The sequence below is a fragment of the Colossoma macropomum genome, unplaced genomic scaffold (assembly GCF_904425465.1).
Source record: "Colossoma macropomum unplaced genomic scaffold, Colossoma_macropomum, whole genome shotgun sequence".
NCBI classification, from domain to species: domain Eukaryota; kingdom Metazoa; phylum Chordata; class Actinopteri; order Characiformes; family Serrasalmidae; genus Colossoma; species Colossoma macropomum.
In genome coordinates this window covers 16,059,583-16,075,802 of record NW_023494803.1, presented here as the reverse complement: position 1 = coordinate 16,075,802, position 16,220 = coordinate 16,059,583, and the positions used below count along the sequence as shown (strand labels likewise).

General features: G+C 37.5%; 1 protein-coding gene across 1 annotated transcript in view; it reads right to left on the bottom strand.

The window, feature by feature from the left end:
• Window positions 1–6,903: 6,903 nt before the first annotated feature.
• mdga2a (MAM domain containing glycosylphosphatidylinositol anchor 2a) overlaps window positions 6,904–16,220 on the bottom strand; it is a 207,559-nt gene continuing 198,242 nt past the window's right edge. The window contains exons 15-18 of the mRNA XM_036593740.1: window positions 14,251–14,415; window positions 13,186–13,316; window positions 7,987–8,089; window positions 6,904–7,457 (exon numbers count right to left, since the gene is read on the bottom strand). Of these exons, the coding sequence (XP_036449633.1) occupies window positions 7,369–7,457; window positions 7,987–8,089; window positions 13,186–13,316; window positions 14,251–14,415 (488 nt within the window). The 3' untranslated portion in view covers window positions 6,904–7,368. The remainder of the gene's footprint in view (window positions 7,458–7,986; window positions 8,090–13,185; window positions 13,317–14,250; window positions 14,416–16,220) is intronic.

The window sequence follows — 16,220 nt, the reverse complement described above, 5'->3', positions numbered from 1 at the left end:
AACCAAATAAGATTAGATCAACTTGTGTCAAGAAGTTAGCAGAGCAATAAATCTCAGGAATGCAGGTATCCACACAATATTTCAGAATTAGGCAGACTATAGTAATGCATCATATTTGTTGAGATCAGGACTTGCCCCATTATTAAGTCCAATGGGAAAATAAGGGGGGCTACATATCTGTGTTTCTCTTATACCTATGTCCTGAGCCCTCCACATAAAGGGTTTACCTTTCTCTTTGAGAAACGCCACCATCATTGCACAATTACTTTAACGATGAAGTTCAGGTTAGAAATTGGACTGCCATCCGTTAGCCAGTGAAATCAGCACAGGGTCCAAATCTGGAAACCAAAATGAACTGCTAATATTATTTTATTGGTACACTCAGATCTCATTCTGATTAAAACTCTGTTTTTTGACAGGAGTTTCTTCAAGAAGCCTTACTTTATCTCCTCATGTGCTTTTACAGATGCTGGCACACACGCACGCATGTGCGCACACACACACACACACACACACAGCTATGTGTTTGGCCTCATGTTGTAATTCAGTTAGTTTCTCTCCAATTACTCTTCAGCTGTGGAGCCTTGAGACACCTTCCAAGATCAGTGCCACAGGCTGAATTTCAATGGACTCAGGTATGTAACAGACAAAAGCTTTTTATGGAGCTACAGACATTGCAGATGGATAGCTCTGCACTTTCCCACACTGATCTTACCTAATTATCAAAAACAACGCTCCAGAGATGTATCTGACCATGAGTCTGGTGGCACCTTATGACATTTTTTTTTACTAAGGGCAATGTTTATTTAGCCTCTTGTACCCTCTCATGAGCAAATTAAGTAAATCAATTAACTGTAGAAAAAGAGGCCTCCCACCTTGCTGTAGGTCTACATGACGTCTTTAGGAACTTGTTTAGGATGACCTGATTAGCATTTGCACTTCCCAATGTGACTCTGCAGAAAGCCATTCTGTATGACTGGGTAAAACTGGGTAAAAGTTGCCTGTTTACAGAATAGTTCATGTTCTCTGTGATCTCAGTTTTACCACCTTAGTCAAACAGGCATGTAGAACTAACTAGCTAAATGTCAAAGAACTTGATCAGCTTAAACACACACAAAAGGGTACAAAGTGTCATTGACGCAAAGCACCACTCTACAATGTAGCATGTGTGGTGGTTTCTTGCCCTTTGACTAGTAGCAGCATTGAATGAGTGACACGAAACGTGAACGAATAGGTCCTTTGGACCGAATCACAAGTCAAACGTAACTTTTTTTTGGTACCTACACAATGTTTACGTATGCAGGTCAAAGGACTGTAAGAAAATTCTAGTCTAATCTTTCAAAATAACATAAAGTTTGATTTTACATGGTTAAACCGGTTTATGCTTTTATGCACACAGCAATCATGGCTAAAACGCAAACTGTGAATGTGGTTGTGAAAATGTGGATAACATTCTCGTCTGCAGAGTGAACTGTGGTTAAGCATTTACAAACAGGTAGCAGACTTGAAATGATAAAAATGATTGCCTAGGGGTCGTGGTGCATAAAGACATTCCTGCATTTTCCAACATTCAGCAATCTGGTCCTCCATTTCTGTGGTTCACTGCACACAGAGAGTACACCCACATCTTTGCCATTTTTTTCTTCTAGCTCTTTCTTTGGTAAATGCTTGTATCACTTATTCAATTATGCCACAGAAAATCTTGGGACGCCTTCAATCACTCTGGAGGTAGATGTGAAGGCTTAAGATTCACCTTCTCTAAATATCCGGCCTTCCCTGGACTTGCAGACTTGATCACAAAAAAAGTGAACATTTCCAAAAAAAGAAAAACCTCATAACAAACAAATGAAACTCTTCTAGTGTAAATAATAGACAATTCATATGCCATGATTGAGTACATATTTTAAGACATTATTTTTTATATACATTATACATTATATATACATTAAGATTATTTTCTTTTAATACTGTTTTATGTGTGATAGGCCCCACCTCATTAGTGTTTTATACACTTGCAGCCATATGGCCTTGCAGTGATATGATGTTGAGAAAGTCAGTAAAAGTCATCTATGATGTTGACGACATCTAAACCAGATCTTTTGTGCTATTGGGTCTGATCAAGCTACCAACCTTTAAATTAGCTTATGGTTTTAAAAAGTTAAAAAGTTTAAAAAGTTGCTGCTTTAGAATCATAATTTGTAATAGACTTCATTAATAATCTGCAGCCAGCACTTCAAACTGGAGGACTCACGTTTTTTTGCTCTCCTTTTGTCTAACATCTACGTTTTAAAAGAATCAGAAGCAGAGTAACATTTAAAATCATTTTTCAAAGCCACAAGGTCTGCGAATGTCTATGACATCTACATCTTGCATTAATTTCTGCATTCTATTATTCAGTCACAATTTCTAGTCAGTCTAGGATGTGCATTTTTGCCCACATTCCTTTCATTCTGCTGCAACCAGGTGTGTGCTTTGATAATGTGTCTACAGAAAAATGTGAATGTTCGTCAAACCTTCCACTGTTTCCAAATGCTGCTGAAATTATTTGGAAATGTTTTCACTCAGGTATTTGTAATTCCCAGTCTATACAGAGGTGGAGAGAAATGTCCTGTTGTAATTACTTAATTATTTAATAACTTAATAATTTACCCTTCTGGAGACTCATTTGTCTCATGTATGTGCAAAACTCACCAAAACTCACCTTATTGAGGTCCTTGGGCAAGACTCCTAACACTACCTTCACCTACCTGTGTAGAATGATCAAATTGTAAGTTGCTCTGGATAAGAGTGTCTGCCAAATGCCATAAATGGATTCAGTGTAGATTGTATAATAATTAGCTTTACTTCTGTTACTAGTAGATTGATCCTAGTTTACTTTTGATACTACAGAAGCTCTCGGTGCAGCACTTTAATACTGTAAGTCAGATGGATGCTGAAGTGTAATATTATTCATTTATTTCTACCCTATTAAAAGATTTCCATGTTTGATTTGTGAAGAGCCACTGTACCTATAAGAAAGCATCATGCGCAAAAAAGAATGTACTGTCAAATGCCCACAACATGGGACATTAAAAATCTGTCACTTCTAGAAATGAAGAAGTAGACACTCTTTTGCACTGTCATGTTTGTTTTTAATAGAAGCTAAGCCATTTGTGAATCAATATTTTTCAGGTTCTTTTACCAGTGCATCCATTGCATTTATAATAATATATAAAACAGTTCTCCACATTTTCTTGCCACATCTACACAAAACCGACATACTGGGAAATCATCTTGTAAGTCTGTTACAATTCTTGAATGAAGAAGGTCATTATTATGCAGCCAAAGGAACTTTGCAACCTGGTTTTCTTAAAATGTCAACTGCCCAGTACACCAACACATACCTGAGCTGATGCAAGACCGACAACCCTCACTGAAATCCTTATCACCACCATGAAGCACACTGTTTTGGCCAGCAAAGAACTGCTTCCAAAGACATTCACTAATGCAGCCTGGCAGTAAATATGATACGTCTGAAACTAGCATACTTGAAAAATGAAGATTATTCAATTAAGAATGCCACACTTTCTAAAGATGACATTCAAATCATTTACCCCAAAAACTGAAAACTTCATGGTTCTGCATTAATATTCTAAGATATTTTAAAAATATAAATATTTTCTCTTAATGTCTACTACTGCCGGATCACATCCGGTGCCACCAGAGTAGAAAAGTGAGGCGTAAAGCGCGGTTCTTTCAGTGACTTTTAAAACTATGAACAGTTCTGTACTGTTCTCTATACACTGTGAGTCAAGTGTCAGGAAACCACCCAAATATCTGTGAACTGCTTAATGTTAGATCAATTTCAACATTACTGTTATATACCAGACCAATATGTAAATCTATGATAAATAGTCTAATCAGTGGCAAACCGTGACTATCACAGCTAATTTCTGCTCCTTTATGGAATTCTAACAATACATTAGCACTAAGCTAACAATGATCATTTTCACATGATCATTTTGGCTGTTTTAGAATATATGCTGACATTTGCAGCTTGTATCAGACATCTCGTTTCATTTGAAGCTTGTAACAGATATATTAACATATATTTTACCTTGTAGCAGTTTTGCAGTGACTGGAGGCTTACAGTGATGTTTTTCTCAAAAAATAGGTACCACCCATTGTAAATCAAAACATGACCAATTCCTCTGTCAGTTTCTAATTTTATTAGTGGTTAATCTGACATGTTATGCCTTTAGTTCAGCTCCTGAAGTCTTAACCATTGGGAGAGCTCACTTGTCTGTATCTAACTAAATACCACAGTGAAAAAAAGATCCTGATTGGATAATAATAGATATTTTTCAATAACACCCAAAAAACTCAAATACGGCATGTATTGTCTTACTATTCAAACTGATTAGTTGCAGATTAAACCCATATATTGTTGACATTGGGAAAAATATTTGCAATAATCTATATAAACATCTATGTATCTATTTTCTTTACATAATTTCCAGCAGCTCTTTATATTATGTGAAAACTTGATGATGAATGGACCAGCTAAAATGATCCAAAATGACTTGGAATAATCTTGTTATATGAACTGGCATTAAACATTAACAAACACTTAACACTTCAGAGATAGAAATTTTGTTCTGACAATGATGATATGCATTTTGAGATGTATTTTCGCTATCTAGTTCCATTAACTGCTCTTTCTTTTCCTTACACAGACTTTTTTAGCTGTTTTGTCATCCTCTAGCCCTTCATCAGCAGCACAATGTATAGTCCAAAATGCAGCTCTTCATACAGTGAAATTGCCTATGCAATGTATTAATATGCCTTTTACACAATAGATGTTTGAACGAACAGACTTGGGAGAAATTCTTTTTCTTTCTCAACAACATCCACAGGCAGTGTTCCCATGAAAAAAAAATCTGTAAGCCATTTCTTGATGAAAGCTGCGTGTGTTTAATGGCCCACAAACTAGTTCTGCTGGCACCCCTTCATGCTGTGCTTATATGCAGACCTTGTAAGCTTTCAGCATTAAATAAATGAGGCCAGGAAAATTGTTAAAAATGTCAGTGAAGTGTGGGAAGTACAGAATTCCAACAGCAGACAAATCTCAATGAAGTATTTTAGGAGTACTTGGCGTGAGAACACAGTTAACCTTTCTGTAAAATTTGGTAATGCTGATGAAAAAAAAATAGGTCACTCGTTACCATGAAAGCTTTTTATTGATCAGAGATGTAAAATATCTTTTTGCCTTTTCATACGTAATTATTGGGGAGTAGTTTCTATTAGGTGTAGCTTAATCAAATTGAAGAAAAAGAAAACAACTTGTGTGGAAAGTACTGTGTGTATTGTGTAGTGATATTACTTGTGCTTTTTTGTATGAATATTTTAAAAATGTGAAACTTGAATAGGAGGTCCTATCCAATGTATTTGCATATAATCTCATATTTGATATTATTTCATAATACCATACTATAATTTCATATTATATCATGTTGAATCATACGATCATGAAAAGGGATTTAAAAATGGACATGTTTAAGAAAAAAAAAAAAACGAACAACATATTTTGGACTAACAAAACTCAGGGAGGAAAATGCATTTTCCCCAGAAACAACTTTATGAACAATAGAAGTGACTTTACAATACATTTCCAAAAACCAGCTGGTTAAGGTAACGGATGGTCTCAGGTAGTTCAAACAATTTTTTAAACAGTTTGTGTAAAAGCAGTCACTGTTCGTCAGAGTAATAAAATATCATTTGTAAGAATCCAAGTGGATGGACCCAGCTCATCAAGGCTGTTCATAGAGTACATCAGACTTCATCCTTTGTTCTAATCAGTCCTTGAGTGTTTGAAAACGTCTTCTTCGACAACACAAACGTCTTATTGAATTGAAGGAGGACTTCACAGTGACCCTCCCAGCAGTATTTCGTCCAGAATTCTGGCTCTGGAACTCCTATTTAAAGTCCATCATTAAAGGAACTGTCTTTCCTCAAATGAGTCCATCATAGTTTTTGTCAATCTCAGTTGGGAATGGAACATGTCATGGTGTATAATTTGAAAGCAATGGCTGTCAAAGTAAATGATGACCAACACTATGCGGAATCCAAGAGAGCTGTGAAGGGGCTTTGGGACAGGACGTGGCACTAGGGTCATCCATCTGTCGTGCTTGTTTCTTGCCCTTCATCTTGTTGCTATTGATATGCTATGAAACGTGCCAAAGATCAATAGCCCACCAGGTGTTTGAACTGAATGATGTTACACTAAGTTCTGAAGGCACTTGATTTCATTGCAGACAGCAGCTCCATGTTCTGTATTGGAACAGGGTCCTACGGTGAAAGGTCTTGTGAAAGGACGGCTATCTTTCTGCACCTCAAGAAAACAACTGCTTGCAGACTGGCACAGCTTCAGAGGAGCACAGTTTGGAATTCAATGGGCAACCCATGCAGGAGTTAAAGGTTGACATTCAAGCGGTCCCTGCACCTCATTTTTAATGCATTTTATGAAGTCATTCTAAAATGAAAAGGCCAACTCAATAATTCTTAAAGACATCGAGTGTTCAACTTGTCAGTTATCCCATGAATTAAATGATTTTGGCCAAATACCTGCGGATATCAGAGATGACAACCAAAACATAAAGATAGCATTGAAACAACGTAGTGGAAGTCACCACCATAAAGAAGTGATACTGCAGTATGAATAGGCCATGACCTATTCATATCTAGGCATGGCCATATTATGGGAGGTTAAAAAAATAATAACAACAAAAGACAGCAGACTGAAACCAAAAGGCATTTCTAAAACAGCCCAGTTTTCAGGAGCCCTGATGAATTAAGCGATATGTAGGGGAAATTGTTCATATTCTTCTGCTACTTAATGTATAACAAAAAAGATAAGAAATGGATTCTTGTCAAGACAAACAATAATTTCTACTTTTTCTAATTACCATTTATCAGGGGCTCTAGCTCTTTCACTTGTGTCATATATTGCAATAATGTGGACGTCAAGATGAACACCGAGAAACAAAGCAAAACCTTCTGGAAAATACATGTTGCGTCTTTGTGCTTTGAGAAGATTCACCTGGTCAATCCACGGTTATCAAAGAATCCAGGCACACCCATTCACGTATTAAGAACTTCACCAACTTTAATAGGCTTTTGAATCCTGACTTTGCATGGTCTCCTGTAATGTACGGATCAATATTTGTTAACTAGTGATCGACTCCCTCCCGCACTCCATCTGGATCATTCTTTGAACTGTGATTCTCTCTTACAGACGGGATGAATCTTTGGTAGTTGTATTCGGACAGTCCTTGTCTGCCAAAAGCCCCTAGGAGTGCCAGAGCCGGATTTGACCTCTCCAGGACATGGTCACCTCCGATGGCCAGCCAGGACCAAGAGCAGAGTGAGACACAACTGCCATATATGCTCTGCTGTAGGAGGGGCCAGGGACCTCAGATCTAGAGATCAAACACATGATTGCAAGCACTCAATTATTTTTAACCAAAATAACTGTAAATCTACACATCAAATCTACACATACTTACACAGTATTTACATTTCTAGATTATAGTGAAAAGATACAGAACAGATGCCAGCTTCAGAATTTTTGTTCTCACTTTCAAAGACACACCATGGTTGCCTTGTTATTATGTTTACAGAAATTACATTTCCACAGAAACTATTCTACAGTACACATAATTCAACCATAAATTACCTTCTGAAATTTGTCATTTATTTTCATTGTATTATAAGTACTTGAAAAGCTACTCCAGATGTCTCAGTTAAAATCTCCATTTGTAAACAGCCTTGTGAATAGCTAGTCAATAAAACAGCCAGTGAAGCCAAATCACTAGTAAATATTTCATACACTGTATCGATTGAGTATTATAACATTAATGCAAGAGGAGTCTGATAGTCTGCAGTCCTGTTTAGAAATCAATACCTGAGAGATTTATCCTCTATTTCAAGACCATCCAATATACTCACTGCTATTGGGAGGGGGGTCTCGACATTCTCCCTCCTCAATGGTCACATCGTCTATGGCAATATCCCCTTCAATTCCAGGACCACGGAGGCCCTCCAAAACCATCTACATGAAGGGACAAGAAGAATGATCTGGATGAACGCCCTCTTCTTATGCCATTACACAAACCACATTTTTCAGTTCAGTGCCATGTGTAATATCTTGTTAACTGAGTTAGTACAACAAAATACAACATGTGGAATTTTTTTCTTAATAAACTCAAATTTAGTCAAGTCCAGATATTCATCCCACCCGTAAGACCAAACTGAATGCTTAATCAATGTCAAAGTTGCACTAGGCAGAGTATTCTACCAAATGAAACTTGAGGAAATATTAGTAGTCATCAGTTATCATTGCTTAATCTGAATACTTCTGTCCAATGAATGTTTTTCCCTATTCTATTCTCTATTTTAATATCTTATGTTAACGATAAAAGCTTATTCTCTGTTACTATTGCTCATGTTATTGTTTTACTATCTGGTATCGACCAGAGGAGGACCTCCCTCTCAAGGTTTCTTCCTCTTGCTCTTAGGGAGTTTCTGTTTGCTACCGTCGCCATTGGCTTGCTCATGGGGGCTTGGACTATAAAAATAAACAGTGACTTGACTAGTAAAAATACATGTTATTTGAAAGAATGGTTTGGCAAAAAATAAAATCACAATTCTCTCTACCTACCCAGATATAGTTGATCAGCCAAGACATGTTTGGTGCCCAAATTTTGCTTCTTTAATTTAGTGCTGGAGTTACAAGGACAATGTTGCTAAGAAACACTAGAAGTCACCCTAATCTTTTTTGTAAATACATCCTCAAAGCTTCTCTCAACCCACTGAACCCACATCCAAGACTTCATTCAGGACTTGTTGATGTTTAGGACACAGTATGACTTTCTGAGAACTATAAAATGGCCAAAATCTCACAGTATAACAAAGTGCAGTATTAGACAGTTATATTAGACAACAGCTGTTGTGCCAAATTCCAACTGCCCTGCAGAATTCCTTTCACATTCCCATATAACACACTCTAGATTATACTCTCAATGTCTGTTGTTTCTATTTATGAACATATATTTTCAGTTCTAAAATTCAGGATTAACAGTTATCTATAAAAAGAAACAACAGAAATCGTGAAAGTCATCTGTAGCGCCTATATGCCTACATGACGTGCACTTGAAGAGGAGTCAGAATTTGGCACAAATATCCGCTGCGTTTAGCTAAACAAGTTTTGTGCATTTATATAGTTCACAGTGAGTCATGCTGCATCATTAACTACATTGACAAGTCTGTGTAATCCTAATGAACATGGATGGGCAAAGTGAGAGAAGTTTGTGTATTTGCGTCCATTGATGTCGTGTTTATTAGCAACGTTAGCTTCGTAACTCCAGCGCTAAACTACAGAAGCAGCATGTCTAGAGTGTATAGATCGACTACATCTTGGGTAATAGTGAACCATTTCCTTAATAGTAGTAGGAATACAGTGTTACATGGTGAAGAAAAGTGAAGGCACCCTTTAAGTGGCCATTGGGACAATTGTTGTTACTTCCCATTCCTACTGAATGATTTACACCTGCACTGAGCCAATCATATATGACGAGTACCTTCATCATGACAAGTAAAAGCTCAGGTAACAACATTATATAAGCATACAATAAGAAAAACGCACTGGTACGCAGACGTATACAAACAGTGAAAAAGCATTGATTCAGGCTGCAGGCTTTTGGAGGCTGCTCTTGATTCTTTTTCCAGTAGAATAAAGCATAAAAAATTCTCCTTCTGCTCCAGCAAAACCACAGTGGAGTCTGCCAGTCAGGCTCTAATGTGCCTTTGTGTTGGTGCAGAGAAGGAGTAGAAAGCATGGTGGTTTTTGGAGGTCATCATCTTTGTCAGTTTTATATGGAAGTGAAATGCTGTATGATTAATATATACTGGAAAAAACAAACTAAATCATGAATCCCCTTAAAAACAGTGCACAAATCCTTATGACAGTTTATATGACACTATCGATAACAATATAAACACAAACCTGCCATCTCTATTTCCGATAAAATCTTCAAGAGAACCTCAGAATACATGCAAAGACACAAACTATAAATGGGTGGTGAAGAATGGGCACAAAACACAGGTTTACAAATCAATGTCAACTAAATGGCATTTTTGTCTTTAAATTGAACCATGTGGCTACAGAATAAAGTGATAGTAATGCTTCTTTCCTAATTGAGACAAATACAAATTTCATATAAATGGGCCAACAATCCATACAAAACTTCATGACACATTTCAGAATCTGGCAAAATCCTTTGTAAGTGCCCTCATAAAACATTTATTCGGAAAGTTTTTAACCTCCAACATTATTATTTAACAGCATTACATGTCAGCAGAAAAGTGATTTTTTTAGTAGGGATGTGCATTCTGACGAATATTGAAATGAGCACCCACAAAGATCAATAACTGGTTAATCATGGAGAAAGAAAAAAACAAAAAGTAACACTGGTGTTGCACAAAAACATTTAAAGACATGTTTTATTATTCAAATATACAGCTGAGGATTATCAGTATGTTTTTGTGTAGGCTGCCTCTGGTGAGCTAAAGAGTTAACAGAGGTAATGGTACAGCACTGGATACTGATGAGGACTCCTCATCTTCTTACAGGTGGTCTTTTATCCTCAATAAATAATTAATAATTATTATATATTAGTTTGCTAGAGAAATGTATTTTCACTGTTTCTGGACCTAGCTAACTTCAGCTAGAGTAACTTGCATAGACATGTTAGCAATGAAGCTATTTTTTCCTTCTCTGTCACATCCTTGCTAATGCAAGCACATTAAGACCCTCCTGTTTAGGAGCAGCAACACAAATTATACATGCTTCCTCGCAAATATGGGCAATATTTTACAGTCCTGTTAAAACATAAAACTGGCGTTCATCTGAGCTGTTGGTCTTTTTTTTGTGAAGAAATGTAACAAATAGCCGAATAGCGATTTTAGCATTTGAACACCGACACTTTAAACAGTTAACCGAGTACTCGAGTACCCGTGCACATCCTTAATGTTAAGTACCACAATAATAGGTGTCCTCTGGATTTCTGGCCTTAAAGTCAACCTGGAATCAAAACTGACCTTTTTTTATCTCATTTGTTTATGTCCCTCATCTTATTAAGCATGAGCTATCATGTACCAATTTAACGCAAAACAAATTCTTGTACAATACAATAGAAATCTTATGACATCTTCATGTAATGTTGTGAAAGCTTATGTCACCCACTTTCATTTAAAGTAAAACTTGTAGAGGCATGTATGTCTCTTGCTTGATGGCCTTCCAACTCGAATGTGACTTTTTTGCTGGCTTGACTGTTGCTGAAAACCAGTAGTGCCTTTATCCACTCCTTTACTGACAATACTGTAATTGCCACTTTACCAGCATATTAGAGTCCATTTCTTATCTAGACTAACTGAATTAGAGCAACCACCAAATGCACACTAGGCATTAAGACTCCCAAGCATACTAAGCATGCTTATCCTGCTTCTATCATTAATTCACAAATTGGGCCAGAGCTCTCTTCAGTGTAGGTTACAGTCAATTTGAGAATGACTGCAAGGTCTGTTGAATTATTAGATAATTATGACATAATTTGTCAGAAGAGAACAACCCCAAGCTACAGTGGTGAGGAGTGCTCCTCATCTATTTCTCAAGGTTTTTAAGCAAACCTTGGTAACAACAATTTCCAGAATGGCACATACGGAGGGGCGCTGACATCTCAGGAAGCCCTCATGTCTTTGTTACCTTCTCCCTTTTTAGTTAATCTGTAATAGCTAGGCCTGCTTAAGACTACATTGTTCTCAGTCACCCCAAACAGAACTGTGTTTTTTTGCCAAGCTGAACAACTGAATATCCTGTATGGTCTGATGCTGTTGTTTCATCTGCCTTGATCAGGTGCCCTTGCTCACCCATCTTCTGGACCAGTCTGACCAGTCTGTGCACTGCTGTGCAGAAAGCCCCACCTCCTTATGATACTGGTGCATGCACTTGAACTATTTAATTACAGGCACTGTGTCACCTGCCTCACAATACACTGAGTTCTCTGTATATTCATAATAACATATCATCATGACAGTAGTGGTCACTGGTTATCACTGGTTAATCTAAATACTTCTGTAGGATGACAGGCTGGTTTCTTTTTTCCCTTTTTCTATATTCAATATCATATTTTAATTGTAAAATCATTTTCTCTGTTCACACTGCTCTTGTTGAGTTTTTGTTTTTCTATCCTGTGTCGACCACAGGATGATGGGCTCTGGCTTATAGCAAGGCTTATAAAGATGACCTGATAATTGGAAAACTGTAACTCCCATCAGGCAATCAGATTTCAGCAGGCATTTGACAGGCTGCACATTGACCAATCATTATGAAACCTGAATGGTGTGTTTGTGTAGGAAATCTCAATTACTCTATGATGTTTCAAAAGAATTGGCCGCAAAGGGCACAACTCAATGTTCCAACATTTTAATCAAGTATATCTAACATATCATTCCAATTGTGGGCATTAAACTGGATTCAAATAATGCAATTTAGTGAGTACCATAACTCTGCAGTTACAAGTGTTTTAATAAAATTACAATTTTTTGAAAACAGCACTTTTTGCACTAGTTACAGGATTTTGATCCCATCATGTCAACACTGGTCCTGAAATAATCTGTGGCATCTGGAGGTCAATAATTATCCAAAAAAATCCCTTAATTAATAATTACTAAAAATTAATTACTAAAACTCAAAAACTCTCATCACCTCATCATCAATTCAATATTCTTTTTTTATTATGGTCTTTAATTGTTTTTTATTTTATCTGCACTTACTCAAGTTTATTCTGTTTTTATTTGGCCGAGTGCATAGCAGTACTTACTACTGTGTTTGTAAATTATTTCTCCCCTCTGAATTTGCTTTAATTGTTCCACTACATTATTTTTGTGTCATAAGAGACTTTGAGCTATTCTAGTTATATTTAAATAAAAAAATAATAATAATGAATGATACTAGTCATAATTAGGTAATTATTATAATTTTAGAGACACCAAAGCTTAACCAACAGGGACACAGGAATCACCAGGGAGGGTAACTCTACCCCAAGCCAATACTGGAGATGACCACAGCAGAAAAGTGGTATTTCTCACCTGAAATGAGGATGTAGGGTGGATGTCGATTCTAGCCTGCCTCCAGCGGTCCCCTTGGTTTCCGCTGAGGGTCCACACAGAGCTATCCTGACCAGTCTGACTCTTCTGTCTTAAATACACATTCAGGGAGCCTTTGAAAAAACAACAGCACAATATAAAGATTGCTAATAGTAAACAGTTACTGGTAATGATAAATGATAAAGTGAGTTGCAAGTACTGGAAAATGGTATCTGTCAAGGTTGCAGCCAAAAGTATGTTTCATTTCTTTGCAAATGAGGAGACAGTGAGGCACATGATATGCAGAAGAGAAGAGTACAGTCATGCTAGGATAAGTTGCCCTGGAGAAAAAATGCTTCAAGCAGGAATGGAACATGAAAAAAGAAAAAAACTGAAAACTCCAAATGCATACTCTTTGCAGCCTCTGATGCAAGCTATCACATCAGAAGAGCAAAACGATTTGAGCTTGGTGATTCTGCTTTTTTTTCTTTTTGCTGTGCAACCAGATAGAAGATTCTGCTTGGTTTTTGTTTCCTTAAACCTCAGGCACCTAGAGAGGCGGTGGTGGAAAAGGCCAGAGAGAGCAGACCCTAGCGAGGCTGAATTAGCTTGACACGTCCAATTCAGAGGGCAGACAGCTTTGTGAACCAGAAAATTGCAGTTACAAGCTTGTCTGTGAGGCCAGCAAGGTCATCACGATCCCTGAAGTGCAAGTACATGTCCAGCATGAATGGAGCATGAAAAAGACCTCAATCTGTCTGGACATCTTGATTTGGGTTATGGGGAACAGTGATCCACAGTGTTTTGGATCATTTCTGCAAACTCGCCACATAAAGAGATAGTTTCCTATCCTGTAAATGAACCTAAATTTGATAAAAACTTTCAGTGATGGATTTTAAACAGGGTCTGAGACTATATTACTGTTTGGCTGTTTTCTCCACTGGTATGTTGTTTATGAAGGTTATACATTCACTGAGAAGGTCAATGTGTTACACAACATGAGATCATCACAACTATCACTAAATAGTTGTATGTATCATTCATTATTATTCACAGAGATCATCTTACCTATGTGCTTCCCATACATGTGGTAGTAGAAGCTAAAGCAGTAGGTTGGATTAGTGGCCACATTTCCATAGGGATTTTTCGGAGCAACATTGAACAAAGGGGTCAACAGTCGTGCCTTGTCTCCTTCCTGACGAGGCCTTGAGGTTTCAATGTACATGTAATAACCTATGCAAAACATACAAACACACACACACACAGATGACTGCATCACTAAACACCCACTTGTACATTAAGTCTTGCACATTGTTAATAAATGAAATGCTTATAATCCCTAATATAAAAAAAACCTACTATGTAACATTTATTAGATTTTTGATGTTTATGAACTGTTGACTGCAGTAGTAACATCATTATAAGCATACACTCCTAGCAAGAGGGTTATGTATAGTACCATAAAAGTGGTTCTATGGCTTGTAACAACAGCTTACCCATTTTGGTGCCATATACGACCATTTTTTAAAAAATGTTCTTTACAGACCCACATACAACGGTTTTCCAACACAGAGAAGAACCATTTAACCACAAAAGCATTCAAATGGTTCTTTGAGTCTTCATAGTCTTGAGTCTTCATCTTCATTCTTTATATAACCACTGTCTTTTGTTTGGGGTGAAAGTTTGTTGTGGTCCAAGGGCCAAAACAGAGAAAAGAAAACAGCGAGCTCATTAAGACCATTTCTGTCATTAGATCCTGTTTTAAATTTAATAATTGTTACCTTTTTCCTTTGAAAATTGCTACGTGTGTGTATATATATACACACACACACACACATTTAGCACACACACACACCATATTCCAGCAACGCTGCTGTGTTTGATCTACTTGTGCAACACACACTACAACACACAGTACAACACACCCTAACACACCTCCACCAAGTCAGTGTCACTGCAGTGCTGACAATGATCCACCACTCAAATAGTCCCTGCTCTGTCGTGGTGGTGGTGAGCTCTGTCCTGACCGTTGAGGGACAGGGTGAAAGGGAACTAACAAAATATGCGGAGAACAGATATACTACAGTCTGTAACTGTACTACAAAGTGCACCTATATGCTAAGTGGAGCTGATAAAAAGGACAATGAGTGAAAAACATTTATTTTTTTATTATAATTGTTAATATAACACTTTATTAGGAACACCTAATAGGTGCAATGAAGAAAAAACATCCAATGAGTGGCAGTTCTGCAAATGAAAATGCATTGTTGATGAGAGAGGTCAATGGAGAATGGCCAGACTGGTTTGAGCTGACAGAAAGGCTACAGTAACTCAGATAACTACTCCGTACAACTGTGGCGACCAGAAAAGCACTTCACAATGCACAGAACGTCAAACCTTGTGATGGATGGACCGCACATCGAACAGCAGAAGACCACTTTTGTCAGCCAAGAACAGAAAGCTGGGGCTGAGTGGGCACAGACTCACCAAAACTAGACAGCTGTAGTCTGATAAATCTTGATTTCTGCTGAGGCACACAGACAGTAGGGTCAGAATCTGGTGCCATCAGCATTTATCCAAGGATCCATCCTGCGTTGTGTCAACAGTCCAGGCTGGTGAAGGTGGTGTAATGGTGTGGAGAATGTTTTTTTGGCAAATCAATCATCTCTTAAATGCCACTGCCTTTTGAGTATTGTTGCTGACCATGTCCATCCCTTCATGGCCACAATTTACGATCTTCTAAGGGCTGCTTCCATCATGTCACAAAGCAAAAGTCATCTCAAACTGGCTTTATAAACATGATGCTGTGTTTGATCTACTTGTGCAACACTACAACACACACTAACATAGCTCCACCAAGTCAATGTCACTGCAGTGCTGACAATGATCCACCACTCAAATAGTCCCTGCTCTGTCATGGTGGTGGTGTGCTCTGTCCTGACCATTGAAGGACAGGGTGAAGGGGAACTAACAAAATATGCAGAGAACAGATATGCTACAGTCTGTAACTGTACAACTACAAAGTGCACCTATATGAT